The sequence below is a fragment of the Cervus canadensis genome, chromosome 12, assembly GCF_019320065.1.
Source record: "Cervus canadensis isolate Bull #8, Minnesota chromosome 12, ASM1932006v1, whole genome shotgun sequence".
Classification (NCBI taxonomy): Eukaryota; Metazoa; Chordata; class Mammalia; order Artiodactyla; family Cervidae; genus Cervus; species Cervus canadensis.
Genome location: NC_057397.1, coordinates 76,492,168 through 76,515,537, shown reverse-complemented (window position 1 = coordinate 76,515,537; position 23,370 = coordinate 76,492,168). Strand labels below are relative to the sequence as shown.

The 23,370-nt window shown below is 41.6% G+C and overlaps 1 protein-coding gene across 8 annotated transcripts in view; it reads left to right on the top strand.

Annotated features, from left to right (window-relative positions):
- ENPP2 (ectonucleotide pyrophosphatase/phosphodiesterase 2) overlaps positions 1-23,370 on the top strand; it is a 128,551-nt gene that overhangs the window by 70,460 nt on the left and 34,721 nt on the right. For 4 of the 8 annotated variants that reach the window (XM_043484123.1, XM_043484122.1, XM_043484124.1 and 1 more), the window contains exons 9-15: positions 2,084-2,139; positions 7,154-7,219; positions 8,190-8,262; positions 12,777-12,932; positions 15,143-15,251; positions 18,407-18,532; positions 22,858-22,889. In XM_043484123.1, the coding sequence (XP_043340058.1) occupies positions 2,084-2,139; positions 7,154-7,219; positions 8,190-8,262; positions 12,777-12,932; positions 15,143-15,251; positions 18,407-18,532; positions 22,858-22,889 (618 nt within the window). The remainder of the gene's footprint in view (positions 1-2,083; positions 2,140-7,153; positions 7,220-8,189; positions 8,263-12,776; positions 12,933-15,142; positions 15,252-18,406; positions 18,533-22,857; positions 22,890-23,370) is intronic. The other 4 variants (XM_043484127.1, XM_043484125.1, XM_043484128.1 and 1 more) reach the window with 1 other exon arrangement.

The following is a 23,370-nucleotide window of genomic DNA, read 5'->3' as shown; positions in this document are numbered from 1 at the left end:
CTCCTCTGTCCATGGGATTCTCCAGGCAAGAACACTGGAGTGGGCTGCCATGCCCTCCTCTCCAGGGGATCTTCCTGATGCAGAGATCGAACCCATGTCTCTGTGTCCCCTGCATCGGCGGGCGGGTTCTTTACCACTGTGCCACCTGGGAAGCCCGGGTACTAGGTATGTGTATACATATTCATATGTATTTATATATATACTCTATCTATCTATCTACATATTGTATGTATTATATATATACTCTATCTACATATTTGTATGTATTATGTATACACTCTATCTATCTACATATTGTACGTGTTATATATACACTCTATCTACATATTGTATGTATTATATATACACTCAATCTACATATTCATATGTATTATATATACACTCTATCTACATATTTGTATGTATTATGTATACACTCTATCTATCTACATATTGTATGTGTTATATATACACTCTATCTACATATTGTACGTATTATATATACACTCTATCTATCTACATATTGTACATATTATATATACACTCTATCTACATGTTGTATGTATTATATATACACTCTATCTACATATTCGTATGTATTATATATACACTCTATCTATCTACATGTTGTACGTATTATATATACATTCTATCTACATATTTGTATGTATTATATATACACTCTATCTATCTACATATTGTACATATTATATATACACTCTATCTACATATTGTACGTATTATATATACACTCTATCTACATATTTGTATGTATTATATATACACTCTATCTATCTACATGTTGTATGTATTATATATACACTCTATCTACATATTCGTATGTATTATATATACACTCTATCTATCTACATGTTGTACGTATTATATATACATTCTATCTACATATTTGTATGTATTATATATACACTCTATCTATCTACATATTGTACGTATTATATATACACTCTGTCTATCTACATGTTGTACGTATTATATATACACTCTATCTACATATTTGTATGTGTTATATATACACTCTATCTATCTACATATTGTACGTATTATATATACACTCTGTCTATCTACATATTGTATGTATTATATATACACTCAATCTACATATTCATATGTATTATATATACACTCTATCTACATATTTGTATGTATTATATATACACTCTATCTATCTACATATTGTACGTATTATATATACACTCTATCTACATATTTGTATGCATTATATATACACTCTATCTATCTACATATTGTACCTATTATATATATGCTCTATCTACATATTTGTATGTATTATATATACTCTATCTATCTACATATTTGTATGTGTTATATACACTCTATCTATGTACCTACATATTTTTGGCCACACCATGGAGTATGTGGAATCTTAGTTCCCAGACCAGGGATCAAACCCACGCCCCCTGCTGTGGAATTGCAGAATCTTTACCACCGGACCACCAGGGAAGTCCCTGAAAAGAATATTTTAGAAGACTTAATGACATGCTTGGGTCACCTAACTTACCCTAGGAACTCACTCCTAAAATTCCATTTACCAAAAGGCTAAGTAAAAGGTGCAAGCAGAAATCCAGGATAAAAAATAATCTTCCTCCCCAGCCCCGTTTCATTCACCTCTTTGAGTATAAAATAAGGCAAAGCTGGGTTCCGCGATCTGGGCATCTGTGTGCCAAACTGGGGTTCTCTCTAGGCTTTCAACAGTCAAGGAAACATACGGTCACTTGAGGTCCTTTGATGAGCAGAATTCTGTCGTAAAAGTGAAATGTTCAAAACGATGATCAAAAGGGACAGGTACAGAAGAGACTCTTGAGATGAAATAAGGGTTGCTTTTTTTAAAGCCACTATAATCACAGCAGAGCTTGAAAGCTTTTGCAGAGAATGTATTGAATAACATTTATGGAAAGAATAATTCTGACTTCCAGATGTGAAAAAAAAAAGTTGCAAATATTGGGAGATTTATGGTAGGGTATGGGTAAAGTTTAAGATGTCTGAGCTAATATATTTTAAAACCTTTTTCTTCTTTGACCAAAAGTCAAAACATGTTCTAAGCCTCTTATATTTTCCTCATTAGCTATGGATTACAGCCACGAAGCAAGGGGTGAACGCTGGGACATTCTTCTGGCCTGTGTAAGTTACCTCTATTTTGTCACTGTTTGTAAAATTACAGTTATGATTTAGTTTAAGACACATTCATTCAATTTTATTTCATTTAAATGTAAATGTTAGTACTTTCTGACTCAAGATAACCCTCCAGGTATTTTGGGGGGGATCCTGTCTCTCTTTTTCCATCTCGATTCTCTTTCCCTCCCCCGTCTCTCTCTCCCCCCACCTTTCCTTAATGGGATGGAAGGGAGATTTTTCTCTTCTACGTCTAGTCATCCTTTAGAGTCTTCTGTTCCTGTTTGTAGATTTTTGGTAACTTGGCACCTAGGGAATGTATATTTCTCAAACTATTTATCGCTGTGATTTGAGTTATCATTTTCTATAAATGTATTACAACATTCTATATTTATTTTGGTTCACAGCTTTAAAATTCAAATGTGTTGTTGAACAGCTGATGTAGTAGTCCAGAGACTGGAAACTTCAGACAGGAGACCAAGAGGAAGTCTCTGTTTCCCCCTCATTTTCCTACTGAGCTCCAGGGTTTCCTTAATAAGAGAAAAGAAACTGCTTCTCTTCCCCACAGAGGTGATGGGGCGGATTAGTAGTTAATGTTCATGAAACAGTCTTAAGATGAAACTTACCTAATAAAAGTGTCAACATGTTGATTATGTTTGAGGTTCCTTAGTAAGAGAAAGATCTGTTTCAACTTTCATGGGAATTTTGTTCCCACTGAGACGTTCTTTCCATCTTGTTTTTTTTTTTTTTTAAACCACCTAAAGCTGTTTCCGTATTTGCCTCTTATGCCGTAACAAAAATCTGACTATTCTGTAATAGTAGAGTGCTGAGAGCAATCACAGGTTCAGATTAATCCAGAATGGTACCATCTATATTCTCAAAATTCAGGAAGAAAGGTAGCTTTTTCAGATTTGAAGTGCTAAATTGAAATTGCGTTTGGTGATTTGAAGTTAAGACAGACAGTGTCCCTTAAGAGTCTCCTGCTCCCCTTTTTAAAAAGAGATCTTCTTGGCTGAGAAAATGTGCATGTTAGAAGTGACATGTTGATTTACCAGCTTAATCTTATGCATAACATTTTTTAACCCTTGGCTGTCATTGATGCGTTTAGAAGTGATTTCTTCTTCTCCACAACATACTTGGCTGGCAGAATGGAGAGGCACCAACAGTATAATTAATACTTAGTCCTCACCCTTACCCCCCAAAACTGCTGCAGAGCTTCATTGAAAAGGCTTAGTGTTCTGGTTCTGAATGGTGACTTTCTCCACCCATTTCAGACCTTACAAGAAGGTAGCTTTTGTGTGCGCCAAAGACGTCTGTAGTTTTGCTTTGCTTCTCAGACTATTCTTCCTTTATCTCTGTATCCTGGAAGTGACTTGGATTCATTTTCTTTCTTTCTTTAAAAAAAAAAAAAAAGTCTTTAGAACTTAAAAAAAAAGGTCACACTTCCAGGTATTTACTGGATTATATGTCAAGGAAATCTACACATCATCCATACTGAAAATTTTCAAATTTAAGCAGATTCAAACCATAGACTTGGACTTTGAAAGTCATCTTTTTAACCTGGTTCCATTCTGCAACCTAGAATTAGCCTTGCTTTTCAAATGATAGTATTTCGTTTCAGAATCACGCTCAGCTGTGTCTCCATTACGTTCTTTACTGTCGGCTCATGCTCAGAGCACTAGTCCCTTGATGTATGGGTGTCGGATTGATTCCAGTCCCAGCTCTGCTGCTCAGTAGGTTGCTGACCTTGGACAAATGTTTTAACCGCTTGACAAATCAACGTCTTCATCTTTAAATGGGAATGATAGTGTCTTCGCCCTAGGGAGTCATGAAGATAGGATGAATTAACTTGCTTAAAGTCCTTAGTAGGGTACTTAGTACATAGAGAATAGCCAACAAATGGTACTTGTTTTCTTATTCACATTATCTCTTTCAACAATGACCAGACAACAGCTATCTATGTATGACCTAAGGTAATTTGTTCCCCTTTAACACTGAATACCTCATCTAGTTCATTTTCCTTTTTTTTTTTTCCTATTTCCTTTTCTTCTTGTAACATGTCTAATGTGCTTGGTCGCATGAGAAACCCTGTATCAACTGGTAATGGTGAAGACAACTGCATGAATCCCTTTCTGTTTGGAGTACACTCTTCCTTTGTCAGATCTGTTTGTACTGTGTCTGCATCAGATTTTAAACATTCATGGCTAGGGGCTGTGTCTTTTCTAGTCTCTGAGGCTTTTTCATAAAGGCAGTCTTAGATCTACAGGGAAACTCGGAGACCACTCTGTGTGACTCCTCACGTTTGTGATCAGAACGCCAAGGCTTAGACAGGTAAAGTGCTGTGGCTAAGGTTATGGTTTCAGTGGATACTCAGGCCCCCACATGCTCATCTCACGCTCTCACCACACGCATGCCCTCGCCCAGAAAATGATGATCACCTGCTTCTCTCTCCAAGCAGAGAATGGCAACTCTTCCGTATTGGGTTTTTTTGGTAGGAGTGTCTTGTATCTTTATTTATATTCACACAAATGCCTTGAATGTAATATGCTTTTAACAGATATTTCATGAGTGAGCGTATCATTTCTGTGGGCCCGTGAATCCATAGCCCCTCTGATGGCTCAGATGGGAGGAATCTGCCTGCAGTGCAGGAGGCCTGGGTTCAATCCCTGGGTCGGGAAGATCCCCTGGAGAAGGGAAATGGCAGCCCACTCCAGTGTTCTTGCCTGGAGAGTCCATGGACAGAGGAGCCTGGCGGGCTGCAGTCCACGGGGTCGCACAGAGTCGGACACGACTGAGTGACACACACACGAATCCAGTCCGTAACGATAGAAGCCCACATTTTCCAAGGTGCCAGACACGCCTCTGAGTGCTTTAATCCTTACACCACCTTGTAAGACAGCTCATTTTATAGAGCAACAGCAGGTTAAGTAGCTTGCCAAAGTCACATCACCAGTGTAAACCTCAGAGCTGATGTTTCTTCCCCTACTTGTCAAGTACCCCGTCTAAAGAAGGCATTTAAAGGGTGAGCAGTCTGAGCTTGAAACAAATTCTGTTAATCTTTATTTTTCTATTAGCATCAAGTGAGTCCTTCAGAATCCATCTTTGTGACTTAACACCAATTACGTAAAATAAAGCAGCTTGTAGGTAGGTAGTGAAGTAAGGCACAATGAAAAAACCACGATACTCGCTTTTCTTTTAAGTTAGGAAAGAATTCAAAATATGTAATTATTTTGTTCAGATACAGGGGATTTCTAAGGCTGAGGAATTAAATACCTCAAGCGATTAACCTGGCTTGGCTTTGCCTACTTCTAATTCAATTATAGGATATAATAAACAAGATCACGTTTATTCAGTAGCATTGGAATTTGTATAAATGAGAACTTGTTTTATGGTAAACATGATTTTGTTGGGCTGGTAGGATAGTTCTAGACAGAGAAGTGGTCAGAGAGGGGAATGGCAGACCCAGCGTCTCTCAGGGAAGGGTGGTGTTGATAGGGGCGGGAGGGGGCAGACTCTGGGGGAGGTTGCTGAGTGGAGCTGCCAACGCTAGCGGTCTACCGTGACTCGGAAGGTCTGTCTTTCCCCCGGCTAGCCCATGCTCGTGTCTACCAAAACTGAGAGCTGAAATGGCTCACCCAGTATCCCATGATACATTTTTAATAGCTACTTTTTTAGAGTAGTTTTAAGTTCACAGTAAAACTGAACAGTGGGAGCAAAGATTTCCCATATATTGGCTTGGCCCAAAAGTTCATTCGGGTTTTTCCATAACATCTTAGGGGAAAACCTGAACAATTTTTTTGTCCAACCCAATACCTCCATCCACATCCCACACGGGCACAGCCTCCCCCAGCACCAACATCCCCCACCAGAGTGGTACCCTGGTCACAAATGAGGAACCTCCATGGACACATCACTGTCACCCAGAGACCACAGTTTACATTAAGGTTCACTCTTGGCCACAGTCATTTTTACTATCCACAGTTAAATTTGGGCTTCAGTTTAAATTTATTGTAAACATGCTCCAATGTCTGATCTTGGATGAGGGAGCAGAAAAGTATGTTATGCTTCTTTTTAGGAAAGAATAAGCAAAATTCCCCATAAAGACATCACTCAGCTTGTGAGCATCGTAATGTAACTAAGTCAGCCCACGATACAGTGCTATCATGCTAGCCGAGGGCTCCTGAAACGAGTGCCAGACTGAGGGTAATTATATTTCAACAGAGGCATGAGACTTAAACACAAAGTCATTGTGGATGAAGATTATACCCTTTTCGTCAGTCTCATAATTATATGTGCCTATTCTTGATAGATTTTTTATAGAGCTAGAAGAGAATTTCCCGAATACCTTTCCTAACCCCTTATTTTATAGATGAGGAACTTAAAGTTTCAGATTCAACAATGTTTCTTAAGTCATATAGCTATTTTGAGATAGCATGGTGACTAATCTTGATTGTTAATGAAAATAAGAACGTTTTTTAGCGCTCACTGTGTGCTAAGCACTGTGCGTGCCTTTTGCCCATCCTGCCTCGTTCCATCCTTACAGCCGAGTCATGCAGTGTGTGTTACCGTCATCTTTATTTTACTGGTGAGTAAACTGAGGCTGAGAGGTCAGAGAAGCCTGGAGGTCAAGAGAGGTCATGCTAGCTGAAGGCAGACTGGGGATACAAGTCCTGGTCCCTTGGTGGCCACAGCTAATGGCTTTACCCACTAAATAGCAAGGGTTCCGAGTCCGGGGTCCTTTTCGTCTGCAGCCAAGCCTCTGTGAGCAAGGCAGATTCTTCACTTGACTGTGAATCAGAGTTTCCAGTCTTGTCTTCTGCGGCCGAGGCTGAGCAACATGACCTGTTGCAAATAGAAACGGACATTTAAACACTAATTGGAAAAGGGATCTTTTACTTCAGTGAAGTGAAAACAGATGGTGGTAAGTAGAGAGCTGCTGGCCTGGGTGCAGGGGCAGGCGCTCGGCAGGCTGCAGTCGGTAGCGATGCCTCCTGACCTCACGCTTGCTGGTTGCTGCCCACAGGGTGATCCCTCACGAGAGGAGGATACTGACCATCCTGCAGTGGCTGACCCTGCCGGACCACGAAAGGTATCTGCCCCCTCCCCAACTCCCTTCCTTCATGAGTGCGTTTCTGCCTCGGGGTGGAACTGGGTGAATACCTCGATGGGCTGTGCAGTAGGGGCACAGCCAAGGTCTGCCGCTGTTACTGGTTCTGCAGTTCTGAGCCTTAAAGGCGACCTCCCTAAGAGGGATTTAGGGCACAGTGGATGTAGGTGACTGAGGACAGTTTAATTACGTGAACTACTCCAGCTGTTAATCCTGGTCACCACAGCAGGGCTCGAGGGAGTTCTTGGCTTTGGTAAATAAACCAGCAGCATCCCAAGAACTGGGAAAGCACGAAGACTGACTTTTGGAAAGGTTTTATTTTATCGACGTGTAGTTGATTTACAGTGTATTAGTTTTTACTGCACAGCACAGTGACTCAGGTATGCATTTTATATGTATGTGTATATACACACATTCTTTTTCATATTTGTTTCCATTATGGTTTATCACAGGATGTTGACTGTAGTTCCCCGTGCTGTACATATAAACAGTCCTATATAAGCAGTAAGGATTGCTTATCCATTCAGTAGATAATAGCTTGCATCCGCTAATCCCAAACTCCCAATCCAGAAGACTGATTATTTTCACTTGAATGGAGTTGTTCTTTCAGGCTGCAGATTGCACGGCCCTGTGAACTCTCACTGGGTTCTATTATCTTAGGGATCAAAGACCTGAGTTTGCATTCAGATTTTCCTCTTGAGTTTTTATTCCTGAAGGTAGTAACCAGGTAGTTACCACAGTGGGGGTGGTGTAGAGGGTGGTGGATGTGGAAATAATAGAAAACAACAGAAAAAAAAAAAAACAAGGAAGAGACTTTTTTCATGGTAAGACTAACAGTGGTTGGGTGATTAACTTGATTTGCAAGGATGTTTGTGTAATGTGTAGGGATAAGTGATATTCTTTTGTTGTGTGTGGTTTGGGGGAGATTCTGAACCTTCCAATTTTCCCGTAGGCCTTCAGTCTATGCCTTCTATTCCGAACAGCCTGATTTCTCTGGACACAAGTATGGCCCCTTTGGCCCTGAGGTTAGTAGCTTATCTTCTGCCTGAGAGCCTGTGTCCCTGGGCCGCCTCGTCTACTGACCTGACTTCAGGACTTGCACAGTCTCTTAGCATGTTGGTGTGTGTACGGTAGATACAAAGTCAAAGAACTACAACAGTGAAAACATTTAAAAGAATCTTAAACATACCTGTTTTTCTTACAGGAACTTCATTTCAGATTGATTTGTTATGCAAGCATATCCTAAACTTGGTGTTCATAGGAGGGTGTTCCTATCTTCCAGCTTGGTGTTCATATATTCCAGCCACTTGGTGTTCATAGGTTCCAGTCCTGCAGGCATCAGTCAGAAGATGAAGGACCGGGAAGGGCTGGCCTTTGCCGTCACCGGGATAGGAGTGGAAAAGAATCTAGAGATGCAACCTGCAATGCAAGGCGGTGTGACTGAATTTCAACTCCCTTAGAAAGGCAGTGTGGGTCAGAGAGGCTAGGTCAGCTCAGTGGCCTCTGCAGGTGCAGGTGACCTGGAAAACACTGTAGCACTGGGCGCTGCTGTTTGATGAATCTCGGCATAGGTATATACCTGTGAGAGCATCACCAGGATCAAGACCATGAACATATCCCTCACCCCCTAAAGTGAAACAAATTCTTAATTGCGAGAAAAACACTATGGAATGAATCTGTTTAGCAAAGCAGTGTGACACCCTTATAGCAAACACTCGGGAATCGTAGTAGGTCAGTTTGTAAGGTAGTATGCTGGAGAACTCCAAATTCTGGAGGTGGAAAAGGCATGGTGAGATTTTATTATGTTGTTCTTTTATCAAGTGATGGAAATTTCCCCAGTACTTCAGCATAGATCATTTTAAAATATGCTGGGATTTGCGAATCTAAATCTTTTAATATTTTAAATGTTTTCCACCACTCTTTCTTCCTGGGGTGCTGAGGTCTACATCAACATAATAAAACTTGATTTTGGATGAGAAATTATTTCACAAACTCTTCGATGATGGAAAATACCTCTTGTTCTCAGATAGCCAATGGCAGCACTGTTGGCTATAATTAAGTTTCTCATGTTCAGCATAAGAATGACTAAGGAAATACAGATAAGTATGTCTTGGCTTAAGTATTTTTGATCAAAATGCAGGATGTTTAAACAAAGGCAGTAAATACTGAGAACCATAAATACTTCTGAATGCTTTAGCATCAGTTCAGTGGTGATTTCTCTAAGCTCTGGAAACTAGCGGCTATGTGAAACCATTCTCAGTTTGCCTTAAATCATTGAAGTCATGTAAGTTCTATGTTCTTTTTCCTATTCCTTTGATGTTTAACCACTGCACATGATTATGAAACACAAATGATAAAACGAGACAAACATCTGCATACATGAAACACAGAACTTATTCTTGCCAGAGCAAGCATGGCCGTTTTATCCTTAGGATGATTTTCTTTGAGATTAATCTAAAGTGAACAAAAGGAACCGCATTTTATTAAGATGTTAAAAAAAAACACACACACACACCAAGCCCTAAGCAGTTCCATGTGCCCTATTTAAAGGTTCACTTTTGCTTGGATAATAGTATCCCTAAAAGACTCTGTAACAGAGGCAAACAGAGATGGGTGTAGCCATTCTTTAAAAAGCAAGAGGCTGGTACTTTAGGAGGGCTGCTCCAGTTGCTTGGCTGGTAAGTATACTTGGAAATGTAACTTCTGACTCCCAGACCAGAAAACCATTAAACTCTCCTATAGTACAGGAGATAAGCAAAGTGATCCATTAACAGCCGTGTTCAAACCGCACAGAACATTTTCTTTATGTCAAAAGGTGACTTTTTAACAATACAGAGAAGGTATAACTCTTATAATTTTCATTTCCTTAAAAGTTATAAGGTTTAGCAATGAATGTTCTTTATCCACAAACATCTCTGGATTTCTCATATACATAGTTAAGTTATAATTACTTACTTGAAAGTGTGTGTGTGTTTTGATCGAGAAATGAATTAAAAGTTTTTTTAAGGTACTGAGCAGCGATAAATAAAGCATAATACAGGATGCTTTAATTGGCTGTAATGATGGTTCTAGGTTTAGGATTCTCATAAACATATAAATCTTTTTTTCCTGAGTATTTCTGAATTGAGAGTTAGAAGGATTCTTGCTATGTTCTTTTTAGTATTAATGCTTCTTATAACTGGGATATTCTCATATATCCACGGGGTAAAACATTTATGATGAGATGTTGGAATGTACCTTTTGTTACGATTACCTGAGAACTTGATCACTTTCTTCCCTTAAGAGGAAAGGGGTATTTTCAGATTTCAACTAATTCTCATTTGGTTCTAGAAATCTTATTTTTTTACTGAGAGAAACACAAAACAGTTTATACTTTTCAAACATGAAACCAAAGCCAGAAAAACCTCTTTTTGTGTGTGTGGTAGACAGAATTGGTTTATCTACCTCATAATATATATTTCTCACTTGTCTTTATTGGGCATACAAAGACTATACTGGCTGAAAGATTATTGTTGAAATCAGTAACATGCTGTCTTTTACGTCTGTTGAGAACATGCCTTGCATCTGAAATTCAATCAGACTGATTCAATCTGGCAGCATGTCGTCTGCTCCAGTACAGCCGACGTCTGTGCTTTCTTCGCCTGATATTTGAGTATACTTTTTTCAGGATGATTCGCAAAGGTTATTAAATGAGATGACCACACGTGGGGCGTGTAGCTCCAGGCAGTGGCGTATCACTCCTGGTTTCATAGCGTAATGGTGAATGTTCTGAAAACATGCTTGCTTTTGGTTTTTGGCGTAACCTTTGACCTTCTGTGCTTCTCTCCGTGACTCTTGGTTCGGCTGCTCTTCAGGCCCGGAGGCAGAGCTTTGGCTGGCTAGTTACTACCTTCAGACGGCAAAGTATCCTTCTGAAAAGCAGGGACATTTGCCCCCTCTCCTTCCCATCCTTTTAATAACCTCAGGCTCAATCTTCTAAAGTCAGACTAAAGTATGGCTGGTCAGTGAAAACTTAGCTTCCGTCTACCTCTAACATTCGAAGAAGGAAATACGTGCCTTATAATCCCTGGATGGAAACTCATTTTGACTAAATCCCCCGCTGCTCCTCTAACCCCCTGCAATTGGAAGGGCTCGCCTCTGGAGTCTTTGGAATGTTGAGGTCTCTTGCAAATGGCCGAGTGTCTGATGGGCAGACTTGAGCGCTAGCTGAATGTGTTTGGTGACCATGAAATGGTAAACTCTCTTTTTCCTTTTGCTTCTCATCTCATGGGGAATTGGCTAAACCGGAAGCATTTAAAAACAAGCAAGCAAACCAAACCAGAGTCTGGGGAGGTGCTGTGTCTGTCCATCCTCTGTGGGAGAGAGGATGGGACGGCAGTGTCTTTGCAGTGCTTGCTCTGGACACAGCGACACCGCATGGCAGACGCGTCCCGGGACACACTAACATCACCCCTCCTTTGCCCCTTCTTGCATCTGAATGATTCTCAGAACAGTCCCCCCGAGAGAGATCAGCTAGGTGGACGGCAGGCCTTGCTGCTTTAAGTCACCTTTGCACCATCCGCACATCAGCGGCTTGTTTTTCTCCAGCATTTGGAAGTCCGAAAAGGTTATCTTTCCTCAGTTTACGTATCAGCCTTTACCACCCAAGAGATGTTCAAAACAAGATGCATAGTACAGTCGCTACCTTCCAGACCACTACCAAGAGGGGAATTTCTAACAGAAAGAGGATAAGTAGACTCTTTCTTGATATAAATATACTAAGACGAAGAGATCTTGATGACTTTTTGCATTTTATCTAATTTTATGAGAGAATTTTTTTTAAAATGACAATTTTATTTATGATTATTTCTTGGCTTAGAGTTCCTCTCTACCAGAAACCCAAATTATCAGTGGGAAACTCTCTCCTGATTTGTAGAAATATCGGTATATTCATGACCAAGGAAGCTTGTTTGGTATTTATGTTTCATTTCATCCTTGGTTTAAATTTTTTTTCCTGATCCTTTCCAAGGAAGGTGACAGTTGCATGGATATATTTGGTGGTCTGAATAGATACCTGTCTGAATCTGAATTGAAACTACATCCATGAATCCCTTTGCACCTTAAAATGACTGAGTGATTAGTATTTATTTTTCAGCGAGTACTTTATAAATGGAGAGTTTCTCATAACCAAGGACCAGCCTCTCCATGACGCAGGAGTTGTGGAATACAGAACTCTGTGTCACCTTCAGGTGTATCCACGAGTAGGCTCCTCAGCCAAAAGAGATCACACGACCAGATCCTCTTAAATTATATTTTTGTTCTCAGTGAAGAAGCTGTGACAGCAACATCGAGTTCAGTTTAGGAGGCTTCTCTCTGTAGAGTTCCCCAAATCACCCTTCATACCAATTTTTTTTTTAAATCACTTCAGAAGGAGTCTTAGTTTGCTTTTTGTTTTTTAACTAAGACTTCACTGAGCCTAGATGGCAAAATGTGAGCTTTATTATCTGACCCAGAGGGACAGACGGCTTCTGAGTCCACACATCTCTATCCGCCAGTACAGGAGAGTAGTTATGGTTCACCTTTTACTCCGGCTAAGAGACCTAAGAGGAAGGTTACCCCTAAGAGGAGACAGGAAAGACCAGTTACTCCTCCAAAGAAAAGAAGAAGAAAAGTACATAGGATGGATCATTATGCTGCGGAAGCTCGTCAGGACAAAGTAAGTTTATCTATTGTTCCAAAGATTTGTGGCGGGCAGCCCTGGAGGTTCCCTTCAGTGCCTTGGTTTGAAAATCAGCTGAATGCATTTCAGAAAACATTTGGTGCATCTTCCTTGGCTTTGAGTCCAGAAGAATATAGTACTTCAGAGGTTAGCACTCATGTGAAGCGTTCTTGAACTCAGCCAAAAAACAAACACCCTTCTACTTTCTTTAGAGTTAGTTGCCCCCAAACTAATGTGAACATTTAGGCTTGAATGAGTGTTAAGAGAGCTGTTGGTTTTGCTTGCACTTTTCCACAGAATTTGTCACAGTTGTTTGTAACCTTGGTTCTTGAGAACAACCCAGCAAGGTAGTTGGGGAAATCCTCAAAGACGGTGTAGATTAGAACTCAGTAGAGTACGGGATTAGGTTAGCAGTCTGTTCCGAGTTCAGAGGCGGTCTTAGGTGATAGACGGAAAGAGGTGAAATGGAAGGAGAGAGGAGACAGTGGGTGGGTAGAGGCGGGTGCGTTTTCTTGTAGAGATGTGGGCAGCGTGTTCTCTTCATTACCTTCACAACAGCCTCTAGGCTGTTACTTTTCCAGGCACCTTCAGATACCGCCAAGGCACTATCTAATTTATTGTTTGAACTGATCACTGAGAAGTAGGTTCTGGGTTCTAGCCTGAGTCATCTTGTTGAGCAGAGGAAATTAATCTGTTGCCAGGGGTTGATACAGGTTGTGCTTTGGTATTTCTTTGTCTAAATGAAGGTCTTAGAGGAGAGCATGGTTTCCTCAGAAGCAAACGCCCCTGTCCACCCTCTGTTAGTCTCTTCAGATTACGCTGCATACATCGCTCTGAAACTTTCTCTCATGACTTACTCCTTGGGACAGAATTTGAAATACTGACTTCTGTCATAGAGGAAAACAAATTTACACCTTGACTTTACTGATGACATTATATGAGGGAAGATCCTGAGTCCTCTGAGAAGATGCCAATGGAAGATAACATTATGTGTCTGAGGAAAGAAGATATGCGGATCCTTCTGTTCTTGTGGGAGGCATCTTGAGTGGATGTGTGTGACTGTAGCTCAGTTGTCAGAGTCGGCTGAAGTACTGTCAGGTGTTTGGCTGATGGGGTGTTTCTTGAAAGTCTCTCTATTGCCCAGAGCTGAGAGGGACGTCCCCAGTACCTGTAATACGTGGGGACATTCATGCTATGGGGCTTCCTTGGTGGCTGAGACAGTAAAGACTCTGCCTGCAATGCAGGAAACCGCGGTTTGATCCCTGGGTCAGGAGGACCCCCTGGAGAAGGGAATGGCAACCCACTCCAGTATTCTTGCCTGGGAAATCCCATGGACAGAGGAGCCTGGCGGGCTACAGCCCATGGGGTAGCAAAGAGTTGGACATGACTGAGTGAATAACTCTTTCACTTTTTTGCTGTTAGAAACTGCCATTTGAAGCAAGGACTTGAGAGATGAGTTATGATTCTTACGCTTTGGAAATGTTCTCTGGAGAACTGAGTTTTCATTTTTCATTAGGCTAAATAAGAAACTTTCTAGGACAAGCTCAGTGACTCACTTCTGTTTAAGTTTGGACTCTTACAGATTCGTATTTTACTCCTGATCAGCCTCAAAGGGGCTAAATTGAGAAGGAGTAGCTTGTTTCCTAGGAGAGGCCCTTCTCTTGAGAATCTATTGTCAGAAATTGACAGTTAAGTTTTTTTGGAACACTAGATGGGTCTCATCATGTTAATGATGCTCCAATTCGGCATCGTTTAGTGAAAGGTTACCATTTAACCTCAGAGCTGCTTTTGATTCCCTTGGCCTCCATCTTCTTGCCATGGTTCGAAACCTAAGTGATTTCACTCAGGGGTCAAGAAGCTTAAACTGTCCATCTGATTTTCTGCTCACTCTCAAAATTCTTGGATGTAAAGGACATTGTTATATTTTAGAAAGGCCATTTTATTTCTAAAAAAAGAATTGTCCTTAATATTTCAATTTTTGTGTCAAAGAATCTTGAAAGGGATTGGATGAGGAGAGGTTTAACTTTCCTTAAAGAGTACAAATAAAAGTGCTTAGACCAGGTTTCCATTTAGAATGACAGGAAAATCTCCCTAGACAAAGCTCTGCCTCTGGGCCTGAAGTTTTCTTTCCAGCATGTTTAGAAGATCTTTGAGATACTGAAAGGAAAAAAAAAAACCTTCAGAGACTAATTTGCTCCTTTTTCCAGATGACGAATCCTCTGAGGGACATTGACAAAACCGTGGGGCAGCTGATGGACGGACTGAAACAGCTGAAGCTGCATCGCTGTGTCAATGTCATCTTTGTCGGAGACCACGGTAAAACCTTGGTCCTTTGTCTAAGCAGATAAGGTTTCTGGTGGTGTTGGGGAATCCCAGAAACCCCAGGTTGTATTCCTTTTCTTCCTTCCCCCTTTCTTTAGGATGGGGAAAGAAATTGGACCGTGACTCAAAGCTATGAGATGAGCTGAGACGACTCTTGCATTCATGTCAATCAAAACCAGGGACTTCCTGTATCTTCCTAGTCTTTGTAGGAAAAGCCTTTCTTACAAAATCTGTCTCTTATTAAAAAGTTACAGCGCATTCCCTGGTGGTCCAATGGTTGGGACTTGGCGTTTTCACTGCTGGGCCCAGGCTCACTCAATCCCTGGTCAGGGAGCTAAGTCTCATAAGTCTTGCAGTGCAAAAAAAAAAAAAACAGTTGCAGACAGTTCCCTTGTGATAGTAAGAGTTTCCTCTGTGAATATGACATATCACTGCTAGTCACAACCCTAAAAGGAGTTCACATGATTCACATGGCTAAAAAATAAATTTGAACATGATGAAAAGGTGGAGACATAGCCTTCTGCTATAGAAGTGACATATAAGGGAAATTATTTCCCTGCATTCACTGAGTGAATTCTAGACCCAAGCCAGAGGACCCTGTTTCAATAGAGATGACTGTTAAAGAGAGGAAGAAACAGTTTAGGAAGCAGTTTTCTAAATCACTGTATAAAGGAGAAAAATTCATGGATCAAGAGCATCATAAACATTGTATGTTGATAGAGCTGGGGGAGGGATGCATCAGAGAACATTCTTACTTCACAGGTATGCAGACTGAGTTCCAGAGAATGCCTCCTGCATTCCAGAACTAACAATTTGAGACTGTGACTCTGGAAAACGGGCTGCTCCCTTCTAGGAGGGTTTAGAAGAAGAAAATTGGTTGAGCCGGTGGTTCTGTTAAGATTGGGCAAATAAATCTCCCCAATCAAACCGCTGCTCTGGGCCTGAAGTTTTCTTTACAGAATGTTCTAAAAGATCTATGAGAATTAAAAAAAAAAAAAAAAAAGAGCCCTGGGATTAACTTGCTCTTCTGCAGGGACTAAACGTGACTGTCTGCAGAACTGTGCCCCAAGAGTTTGACTTGCTGGAGAGCTGCAGAGAGGATAGAGAATTTGGAGCCTGTGACACAGCTGATTCCACTTAAGTGGCCCAGAGGTGTCAAGGACATTTGGTCACATGGTGGAGCCAGATGTCTAAGAAGTAGATGGGTTCCACTGAGTCACCGCTGGAGCCTTGTAAAAGTCTTGGCTAGATAAAATTCATGTCTTGCTGGTGGGCAGCCTTCTGAAATGAATAGACGGCATAGCTTCTCTTTTTTAGAAGGTAACACTGTCTGGCGTTTCAGAGTCCGAGCTTTGGAGTGAGAATGGGTTGCATTGGAGTTCAAATTACACTGTGCCACTTAAAAGGCTCTCCAAGTCAGCCTCCTCATTTGTAGAATGAGAGCACCAACACCACTGCCAGAGTCAGCCTGGAGGGTGAAGGGTGATGAGGCTTGAGAAGCACGTTGAAAGCAAGAGAGATGCTTCACCACTGGGGTGGCTTAAGTGACTTAGAAAGGTAGAAAATGGAAGATCTTTCTAGTCTCCCATTCATATATACTTAGAGACTTGCCCTTCCTGGATGAACACTGTTGTGTAGTCGACACTGTATGTGCGTGCCTGCTCAGGTGCTCAGTCGTGTCCAATTCGTCTGACTCTTTGGGACCCCGTGGACTATACAGCCCACCAGGCTCCTCTCTCCATGGAATTTTCCAGGCAAGAATACTGGAGTGGGTTGCCATTGCCTTCTCCAGAGGATCTTCCCGATCCAGGGATTGAACCAGCGTCTCTTGCGTTGACAGGCAGACTCTTTACCATTGAGCCACCTGGGAAGTCCGTAGTAGACATTGTGCTAGAACATATAGCTGTCTATTGTTTTAATTTTTCTTCCAGAGATTTTAAATGTTAAAAGGCTAATCTATAGCCCTTGTGCTATGTTGGGATATATTTTTCTATCTATATTTTAAAGCAATCTGGGTTTTTTTTTTAATATTTTTTTATAAGAATTGTATAAATAGATTTTTCTTTGAAGATTGTGGTTACTTCCTTCCAGTTTGTATTAAAAAAAGGAAGGGGTTTGAATCTGGGATCCCAGAAGGTGATAATTTAAATTTTACTAGATCAGGACCACTCTGTTTATTCCAGAACCTTAGGGAATCCTTTAAAAAATCATTTATGTTCCCCCTCTTAAAGATATTCAGATAGTGAATTGTACAAAGCGATATATTAAACCTTTCTAGCTTCATCGCATCTTGTAAATTCTGAAATGACAATAAAGTTCTCTTCCAGCCTCCATGATTTGTCATTCTAAAATTTGAGTTTCTTTTTATTTAGTTATTTTTTATCATTGATCAAGGAATTTTTTTTTTTTTTTTTGATGAGAGGCAGGTAGGAAATCATTGGAGGGCAGATATAGTATTTGTTGATTTTAAAAATTCGCTACCTAGACCCTTTTTGTGTTCTAGTTGCTAGCTTTCAGCTGTAACTGATTGCATTATTTACAGCGTTGTTTTGTTTTTCAGTTTGGGTGGTCACTGGAGTTGACCTTTTTCCTTCTCTCTCGTTTCCAGTACTGTTTGGTCAGTAACATCCAAGGCCACCAGTGAAGGCAGAATGAGGACTGGTGCTTATATACTCAAGTCGGGAGATGTATTAGAGAGAGAAGAGAGACAGTTGGAAAATGAGATTTTTGTAAAAGAGACACAGGACTGTACATTCCAGTGATTTGCATCACTCCCAGCTAGAAAGAGTTTAAAGCGATTTGGGATTTTTTTTTTAAAATGAATTTATTTTTTTCATAATGATCATTTTTTGTTTTTTGTTTTTTTTTAAAGATCATGGTTGCTTCCTTTATCTTGTTCTTGCTGAATGACTTAAAATGGTAACTGAGATGATGCATTTTCAGCCTTCTAGTGCTGCAAGATGATATGACTCAATCAAAAGTCTGGTGAAAAGATTATATAAAGAAGCACTAAAAAACCCAAAGTCAAGTTAAGAAATCTCAAGAGAGGGATCCTCACTTTCACTTGTGCCTGAATATTATCTTTAGTGTCTGTGTTGAGATTTTAATTTTATAATTGCCTGAAAATACTTTTTCCCCCCTTCCTATAGGAATGGAAGATGTCACATGTGATAGAACAGAATTCTTGAGCAATTACCTGACTAATGTGGATGATATTATTTTAGTGCCAGGAACTCTAGGAAGAATTCGACCCAAATTCAACAATCATGCTAAATGTAAGTTGACTCTTAAAACACTAAGTTGTTAGAATGGCAATATAGTGGAGTGAGAAGGGGCTTGTTCTCTGAAGCTGGACTACTTGAGGGAAAGCCTGGCTCTGCTATTTCTTAGCCGAGTGAACCTGAATAAGTCATTGAAACTCTAAACCTCAGTTTTTTTGTTTTTTAATCTGAGGGGGAAAAAAGTGGTGATAACAAACAACTAGCTCATAGGGTTGTTGTGAAAATAAATCTATGGGTATCGCTTAGAATAGTTCCTGGCCCCTGGTAGCATTATATAAATATTTGCTCTTGTTTTTATCATGTGGAAAATACACTTAATTTGAGGCATGTGTATAACCATAAACTTCTGTTTACAAGAGAAGAACTTTCCAACCAGAGGCTCTTACTCTTTAGCTGCAATGAGGGCGTCCATGACAGGGTTGGCAGAGCTGCCCCTAAGAGCCTGGAGCTTCCTGGGAGCCTGGATGAAGGGGATCTCCTCACCTATGGAAAGCGATTGACAGAACCCAGCAGGAGAAGCTATGAAGCCCTTGAAAAGTGGCAGCTGTTCCGAAAGATTAGAAATAAAATAAACAGGAATAGTCTTATCGCTTCTGTTTTACACATTGGGGTTATGATAAGTCACCGCGGAAAACTTTGATTTATGGGCTAAGATGTTTTAGATGTTGCCCAACCACCTAGCTTTAGAGAAGTCTGTAGTTTTATTAGAGACATGCGGCATTTTGGAAAGAAAAAAAAAAATCCTTTAGCATTTTTAGCCTTGGGAATAAGAAACCATTGGCACCAAGCAGAAAGCTTTGGAAAATTAAAGTTTTTCCCGAACGATGTTCCTGAGTCAACACAAATAGGAAGCGGTCCAAGGTCAGCTCCAGGCAACGCTGAGAAATAAACAAAAGTGTGGGTGTGTCTGCCCTCTCTTCGCGCCTTCTCGGCCCTCCGCGTCCTCTCTTCTCTGCTCATTGGAGATAGGCTGGCCCTCGCCAGAGTGACCCGTGCGTACCTCCTGATTTAGTATTTGCTTTCTAGGGCTTACGCAAGAGAGGTTTTGTCTAAAGATATTCAAGACATCTCTAAAAGTAATAGGAAGATTATTTTGGGGGGAGGGGAAGAAAAACTGTCCTGAGGCCAGTGAAATGGTAACTACCAATAATTAAATGTCTTGTATCTTAAAAAACACGTCCATCCATTTTGTGAGAGGCCACAGAGAAGCCAGGTGAGCGCACAGACAGCAGTGATGGGCTGTCCGGGCTCGAATCCGGGTTCAAGTCTCTACTGGTTGCTGGCCTCTATGACCGTGGGCAAGCTTCCTAAACACTGAGCCTTGGTCTCCTCACCAGTAACATGATTATTGGGAAGGGTGAATGAGAGATTCTCTACTTAGTTTCTCTACTTATCACTAAGATTAGTGCTGGGCACATAGTCAAAGCAAAATAAATGGTAGTTACAGTGATGATGTTTTAAGCCAGATATATACACATCTTACTGAATCCTTCCAATAGCCCTGTGTGACAGGTATTATCATCTCTTCTTATAAACAGTAATAATCAAGGCTCAGAGAGAGATGAAGTAATCGGCTGAGAGGGCGATGGTTAACGAGTGGCGGAGCTGGGATTTAAACCCAGATGCTTCGCTGACCCTTAACCGCGACCCTGTTCTGGGGCGTCTTTCATCTCGGGGGGCTGGCAGCATGAGAGCTGAGTGTTTCAGGATTGAAGGCTTGGTGTCTCACATGTGGGCTCAAGGTTTTGTTGTTTCCTAGAAGTTCTCTGGGATTTGTCTGAGATAATGATTATTTTTCTTCATTATTGAAGCATATGAACTCACTCTGTTTGGTCCCTTTGAGGACTGTGGTTTACGAGGTCACCAAGTGTAGAGGTTGAAAGCATGGCTTGCCAACAGGGTCCTGGTTGGCATGTTCCCCCCACCTTCTAAATGTCCGCTGGCTCAGTGCGGGCCCCCCAGCAGAGCTGTCTTGAGTGACCAGAGAGGCAGTGCCTGCAATGCTGTTACAGAGAGGCTGCATGTGGAACGGATGCCATCTGGGTTAATGATTGTGGCTACCATTGTTACTTATCTGCTTGCCTTTGAAAGATGCAGCTAAATTTTAAGCCCAATTTAAGTAGAAGGGAATCCACATTTATCTTCAAATTTCATAGCTTTAGAAGTGAGATTCTGAACGTTGTCTTTGAAGGGTGCACATTTATGCGGCCAGGCAAGCTTACTAGTGTATTTGCACCAGCCTCCACAAGTCTTTGCTTCTGTTGACTAGCACGCTTACTGCGCGCTGATGATGCCCCGGGCCTGGGGGATGCAGCAGGAAATGACAGGCACGACCTGCTCCGCGGGTGTTTACATTCGGGGGACGGCGCCCCCCGCCTGTCCGTATCTCTTCCGAATGCTGCTTTCCTTTTCTGCTGATTCTATAATGACATGCTGAAGCAAATTTTTGGAAAACAAAACAAAATCCAACCAACCTACAATCTCCTCTTTTTCCCCACTCCCCCACACTCAAAAGGGGACCTTCAGATAATACAATCCTGTCCACAGTTTACACACAGCTATTATTTGCATAGCTTTGCTTTTAGCTAGTTCAGGATATTGACTAAAATATCCTTTATTTGCTGGTAGTGAAAAGGAGTTCCGTACATGTGTGTGTGTGTGTGTGTGTGTGTGTGTCTGTGTCTGTGTGTCTGTGTCTGTGTGTCTGTGTCTGTGTGTGTGTCTGTGTCTGTGTGTGTGTGTGTGTCTGTGTGTGTGTGTGTGTGTCTGTGTGTGTGTGTGTGTCTGTGTGTGTGTCTGTGTGTGTGTGTGTCTGTGTGTGTGTGTGTCTGTGTGTGTGTGTCTGTCTGTGTGTGTCTGTCTGTGTGTCTGTCTGTGTGTGTGTGTCTGTGTGTGTGTGTGTCTGTGTGTGTGTGTCTGTGTGTGTGTGTGTCTGTGTGTGTGTGTCTGTGTGTGTGTGTCATGTTTGTGTGTGTGTGTCTGTGTCTGTGTGTGTTGTCTGTGTGATGTGTGTGTCTGTGTGTCTGTGTGTGTGTGTTGTGTGTGTCTGTGTGTCTGTGTGTTGTGTCTGTCTGTGTGTGTCTGTCTGTGTGTGTGTCTGTGTGTGTGTGTGTGTCTGTGTGTGTGTGTGTGTCTGTGTGTGTGTGTGTCTGTGTGTGTGTGTGTGTCTGTGTGTGTGTGTGCTGTGTGTGTGTGTGTGTCTGTGTGTGTGTGTGTCTGTGTGTGTGTGTGTGTGTGTGTGTCTGTGTGTGTGTCTGTGTGTGTGTGTGTCTGTGTGTCTGTGTGTGTGTCTGTGTGTGTGTGTCTGTGTGTGTGTCTGTGTGTCTGTGTCTGTGTGTCTGTGTGTGTGTGTCTGTGTGTGTGTGTCTGTGTGTGTGTGTCTGTGTGTGTGTGTCTGTGTGTGTGTGTCTGTCTGTGTGTGTGTGTGTGTGTGTCTGTGTCTGTGTCTGTGTGTCTGTGTGTGTGAGAGAGAGACGGAGAAGGGGCAGGCACTCGTGTCATTAGACTTGTGATATTACTGAGGGAACCAAACCCCCTTTAGAAAAAATAACTCAGTGGATTAGAAGATCCATCTTAAAGGTGAACGGTCACTTGTTTCAAAGATCTACAGCTACGTAGGGAGCTCCATTCAAAGGCCCAAATGCCTCAGGATAGTTCCTGATGTTTAATTTAAAGTAAACTCAATCCAGGCTCCAGAGGGACCCTTTAGGAGGGTTTTAACTTTTAATTTTATATTGGGGTATAGCTGATAACAATGCTGTGATAGTTTCAGGCGGACAGCAGAGAGACTTGGCCATACATACGCATGTATCCATTCTCCCCAAACCCCCTCCCCTCCCGCCCAGGCTGCCACGTAACATCGAGCAGAGTTCCCTGTGCCCTACAGCAGGTCCCTGTTGGTCGTCCACTTTAAATATAGCGGTGTGTATATGTCCATTGCAAACTTCCTAACCATCCCTTCCCTGCAACCTCCCCCCGCCGGCAATCATAAGTTCTCTAAGTCTGTGAGTCGGCTGGGAGAATTTTAAAAAGCCATTTACCCAGCAACATCCTGGTGCTCTGAAAGGAGGAATTCCCTTTCAGAAAAGTTGACCCAGACTTAGCAGGGACATTTACCATTGGAATTTCTACTTATTTTGATGTATTTCACTTACTAAACTATTAAATACCCACACAGAGTTTTGCATGTGCTTGAACCAAAATCTAAATAACTCTTCCAGAAGAAAAAGAAAAGGACTGAGTTTCTTACTGCAACATTGGTTTCTCTCGGTGACTCCTGTCAACACTTCTGAACTCTCTCTCCTTCTCTCTTTGAACAGATGACCCTAAAGTCATTATTGCTAATCTCACGGTAAGTGTTGCGTGTCCCGGGACTCTGCGCTTGGAGTAACTTCCACACACTCGCCTCCTGTGCTCACCTCCCTGTAGGATGAGAGGAGCGTTTTCCTCACCACCCTGCCATCCAGTGTTGTTTATTTCCCTAAGAGCTTTCAGAAATCCTGGCCCATGGACAGCAGCGGGCTCCCTAATGGTCTTGGCAATGATCCAGAATGGGAATATTTGATCATGCCATTAGGGCTGAAAAACCTTCATCCTTGGTTAAACAGACCCTTGCACTTTCTGAACCAGGTCTGCGCAGGCCCCATTCCGTTTCCCCATCTAGATTAGAGAGCTTAAAAGCGCCTGAGGAGGTGACCTCATGAACCTCACTGCTCCCTCCTCTCTGCCCCACCCCCCACCCCACCCCTGGACTTAGAGTGTTTGAGAAAAGCCTTGGGGTTTGAGCTGCTCTGTGTGACGGTCCCACCAGTCAGGGACATATCTTAAAAACG